Source organism: Salvia hispanica, chromosome 4, assembly GCF_023119035.1.
Source record: "Salvia hispanica cultivar TCC Black 2014 chromosome 4, UniMelb_Shisp_WGS_1.0, whole genome shotgun sequence".
Classification (NCBI taxonomy): domain Eukaryota; kingdom Viridiplantae; phylum Streptophyta; class Magnoliopsida; order Lamiales; family Lamiaceae; genus Salvia; species Salvia hispanica.
The window spans coordinates 19,635,288-19,640,076 of NC_062968.1; the positions used below are offsets into that span (position 1 = coordinate 19,635,288).

Sequence of the window (4,789 nt, forward strand, 5' to 3'; positions counted from 1 at the left end):
GCGACTCGGTGTCGGGCTCAATATCTATCTCAGGGTCAGTCTCACCAAATATAGGAACATCATCGCCAATGCTAGTATTGATATGCTTAGGAGAGTTATCGGGAGTACTTACAGCAGATACCACCAGTAGAGGAACTTCTTGGATGGGGACACTGATTGGCGATGGCTGTATTTCCGGTCCTTGTTCTGGTGATGTCGGTGCTGTTGGAGGGCTTGATGTTGGCAACCGGCTTAGTGGGTCACTTTTATTCTCCCCCTGACCACTAAGGTGGTGGAAAAAATACTATATTTCGAGAAAATCACAGTTTATGACTAGGACAGTACAATTTAACTCTTTTGTCACATGACTAATTGACAACAGTTTATGCGACATGGAGGGAACATATAAGAAGTTAGATAAAGTCAGACCAGATGAAATTCTGACAGTTCCTGCTCCCTCCATAGGGATAAACTCTCCACTGGCCGTTTGAATGTGACTTTTCGGGGCCCTATGCATATCAGATATATCAGAAATATCATAAGTAATAGTATTAGTGGCTCCGCAGTCAAAAATCCACCTATCATTTTTACTTTCAGAGGAAACGGACAAGGAATATGAGATAGGCAAGTTTTCAAGTATTTGAAATCTGTTTTTGCAAAGTAACGGGGTTGTCTGGGGATTTTCACCAAATGCGGGGTTTGTTTTGTCAATTTTTGGTTTTATGGCGTTCTTTGCGGGATTTTTTGAAGTGTAGAGATGTATTTACAATTTTTCAAGATCTGGCGGGTAGCATTTAGTATTACTAGAAGGCTGGGGTTGGTTATATGAAGATGTAAAGGGTTGAGGGTCTGAAAATAAAACACCAAACGCTAAATTACCTTTCACCAAATTCGGCGCCTCCACCTCCATTTCCCCCATGTTCACCGAATTCTCACCGCCTCTTCCTCTAGCGATTGATGCCACTCCGACCACCATCCCTTCTGTTCCCGGGTTGCCGCTTCGGTTGTTAGCAGCCTCTTGGTTGCTCCCGATGGTGGTGATGGGCGCTCCTTCTCCTCCGGCTATAGCTGTAGCCGCACGACCCCCTCTGTACGGCACCGACGAAGAATGGTTCTTAGCTTTCTTCTCCTGCCACCACTCCGGGTATCCATGGAGTTCGAAGCATGTCTCGCGTGTGTGATTTTTCTTTCCAAAGTGAGAGCACACTAGCTTCGATTTGTCCTCCTCCGGTCGTCTGCTCTAATTTCCACCATTTCCACCGCCGCTTCGTTGAGTGGGGTTCCGGTGCGCTGCCAGATTCGGCCATGGCTGAGTCACAGCTAGCCCGGCGCCGATTCCTTGAGTGCTGACGGAGTCTCTCGACTGCAGGATATTAGATCTGGCATCTTCTCGCCGGAGGATGGAGTATGCGACATCCACGGAGGGAAGTGGTTCGGTTCTGAGGATCTCATTTTTGATGCCTTCGTATTTGCTGCTTAGGGCTACCAACAATTGAAATAATCTCTGTTCTTGTTTCTCAGTATTGTAAATCTCTATATCCTCTGCATACTTCATTGGATTTGGGTGTCTCCAATTTATAGAAATCCATATATCATTCAGAGACGTCCATAGATCCTCCAGAGATTCCTCCTTTTGTTTTAATGTGATTGCTTTCATGTACAGGTCGTACACTTGAATTTTATCGCCTCCACTAGCGTAGGTGATCTCCAGACTGCTCCATATGTATCTGGCCGTCGGGTATTGAGACATACGGCTGACTAATTTCGATTCCATGTTGTAACCACATGAAAACACAGTGGTCCTGCTGCTGCCACGTTCTTTGCCGGAGGGGATGAGACTCCATTGATGTGAATGATCATTCCCCTCCCACTAATTGTCGCCTTCATAAGGACAACCCAAAGAGGGTAGTTTTCAGTTTTCACCGTTTAATCATTCTGAGATTACTAACGACGAGGAGTCAATCCTGTAGGCTTCTGGTTTCGGTTCTGGAGGATTTGTGGGTATTATTTGTTGTTGGTTGTGCGCTATTGTTGTGCGCATCAGTTCGGCAAACATTCGAGCAAATTGCTCTATTCCGATGGCTTTGGTGGTTCGTTGTTATCTGACATTTTGCTGGTTTTGACAGGATTCTGTCGGATTTTGGTTTAGAGGGTTCGAGATTGGTCCGAGACAGTGATGAGACTACTCTGAGTTTCACCCCTACTCTGATACCATCTTGAATTATGTATCAGGCATGGTTTATAGTTTAGGATGGAGAAGTTGTAGAGGGAAGAGTATGATTGATAATTCCTTGATTATTTTTTTTCAATAATATAACACTCTTAGTATTTTTGGCCACCAAATTAATATTTTCTTAGCCTCCAAACTAATACATTTCTTATCCTTCAAGCTAATATTTTTTTTTTATCAAATATCTTTCACTTCTAACGGTTATTATATATTTTTGAAAGAGCACACAATCTGTATAGATCTTTATAGAGATCAAATCATAAATTATAATCAACCCATAAAGGAAACAACCTTATGCATCATCCAACTTTATACGGAAAATATCACAACATTGATTTGAACATGTCACGCCTTATATGTTAACACAATAAAATATGCGAATCCCATTGTCGGCGCTGTTATTTTTACAACATTTATGGATTTCTTAATTCATTGCATCTGAAGAACTGTGTATAAAAAGAATAAACTCCACTCTCCGCACACACACTACTCTATCAAGAATCCCTTAATTCAAGCCATTTTCCACTCTAAATTTCTCTCAAAATTCCCACATATGTTATACGCATGTCATGTCCCACTAAATTCCTCCTGACCTACTTTTCTTTCTCCACAAAATTTCAACCTTTTCAATTTTATAACAGTTTCTGTAAATTGCCGGTTTAGACGCTACAAAAACCATTGATTAAGCCAATTCTTTTCCCCCTAAACCAATTTCAAGAATCGACACTCTTTACTTGGTTTTTCAGTGTCCTGTCAATATTTGATTGGTTATTTTTATTTATATCTTTTGATAACATTGTTTAAATCTTTTGCCAATCGGTCGGTGGGTATATCTTTTTTCTACAAGCTCTTCAATTCTGACCCCTCTACCACAATAAATTGGGACCCTAGTTCAAAATCTTCATAATTTCACATTTCAAATCATTTCCCCATTATTTACCCTTAAAAAAAAGTAGAAGTAAAAAGTTAAGCTTTCAAACTTTTAAAAAAATCCTAATTATAAAATACTCCTTCATTCTCTCTTTAATTCTCACATCTCAGATTTGACAAAAAAAAAAAAAAAAGCAAAGCGGCATTTCATCAAACACCTTGCCTTCATCCACATGAAGACCGGCGCAAAGTTCATCGTTCTCCACCACGGAGCGCCGGCGGGGCCTTCCCACCGCGCGTGGCTCTTCGTCTTCGTCCTCTTCTTCATCTTCACCTTCGCCTTCACCCTCTTCTCCACCAGGGACGCCGCCGCGGCCAGGACCTCCACCGCGTCGGCCGAGAATTCCAAATCCAGCCTCCCCAACTCCGTCTCCGACGCGCTCCTCCACTACGCCGCCCTCAACGCCTCCTCCGACGGCCGCATGTCCGCCGACGAGCTGAGCACCATCGCCGCCGCGCTCCGCCGCTGCGCCGCCCCCTGCAACCTCCTCGTCTTCGGCCTCAGCCACGAAACCCTACTGTGGAACTCCCTCAACCACAACGGCCGCACCGTGTTTGTCAGCGACAGCGCGTACCTCGTGTCGAAATTGGAGGAGAAGCAGCCTTCAATCGAAGCCTACGACGTCCAATTCGCGACGAGGGTGAGCGAATTGTACGATCTGATCGAGTATTCGAAGGGGGAATTGAGGGGGGAGTGCCGGCCGGTGCAGAATCTCCTCTTCTCCGATTGCAAATTGGCTGTCAACGACCTGCCGAACCACCTGTACGACGTCGCTTGGGATGTGATCCTGGTCGACGGGCCGAAGGGGCACTGCGCGGCGGCGCCGGGGCGGATGTCGGCGATTTTCACCGCCGGAGTGATGGCGAGGAGTAAGAGGGGCGGCGCGGCGGAGACGCACGTGTTTGTGCACGAATTCGATCGGGAGGTGGAGAGGGTTTGCAGCGAGGAATTCCTGTGCGCGGAGAATTTGGTGGAAACGAAAGATTTGTTGGGGCATTTCGTCATCGGAAAATTTGAGGAGAATAGAAATAGGGTTGGATTCTGCTCAGTTTCTTCTTCATCCACTGTTCCTCAGAATTCAATTTGATCTTTTTTTTTCTTTTTTACCTTTTTACCTTTTTTTTGGGAAGGTAACTTTGAGTGCAACTGTAATTTTTATATAGGATTTTAAATGTTAAATATATTAGCAATATTTTGACATCAAAATTTTCATTTCGTTACTCTAATTCCAAGTTCATTACCCTTATTACGAAATAAATTACTCATTTTATTGTTCAATTTTAGTAATTTATCAATAGTTTGAAATCTAAAATTTAATTTTAAGAAAACAAATATTTTTTTATTTACATTTTTAGAAGTGTGCAACGATTTATAATTATTTAATGTAATGATTTTAATTTAAGACATAATGGAGACAATTAGACCCAAATATAACCAACCTAATGTCGTTTGTCGAATTCGCAACTAATTTCTGCGCAATTACAGAATGGAAGTCAGAGGCAACCATCACTTTCTCCAAATTTAAGTAAGTTTGTTTAATATGGGTCATTATCTGAAAAAATCTTCAAATTTAAGGAAGGTAGTATCACTAATTAATTATAATACTATATTTGTAGTCAAAATTCTATGACTAAATTAATATGGATTAG

The 4,789-nt window shown here is 42.5% G+C and overlaps 1 protein-coding gene and 1 long non-coding RNA gene across 3 annotated transcripts; both read left to right on the forward strand.

The window, feature by feature from the left end:
* The first annotated feature begins 903 nt into the window (after window positions 1–903).
* LOC125185622 lies at window positions 904–2,307 on the forward strand. 2 transcript variants are annotated; one of them, XR_007170201.1, is made up of 2 exons: window positions 904–1,504; window positions 1,643–2,307. It is a non-coding gene; the product is annotated as an uncharacterized LOC125185622 (long non-coding RNA). The 2 variants fall into 2 exon arrangements; XR_007170202.1 differs by having other exon boundaries at window positions 904–1,410.
* A 448-nt stretch (window positions 2,308–2,755) lies between these two features.
* Window positions 2,756–4,338, forward strand: LOC125217898 (protein IRREGULAR XYLEM 15-like). The gene has a single exon (XM_048119469.1). It carries the CDS (start codon window positions 3,313–3,315, stop codon window positions 4,225–4,227), a length of 915 nt encoding a protein of 304 aa, XP_047975426.1. The 5' UTR covers window positions 2,756–3,312; the 3' UTR covers window positions 4,228–4,338.
* The last annotated feature ends 451 nt before the right edge of the window (window positions 4,339–4,789 follow it).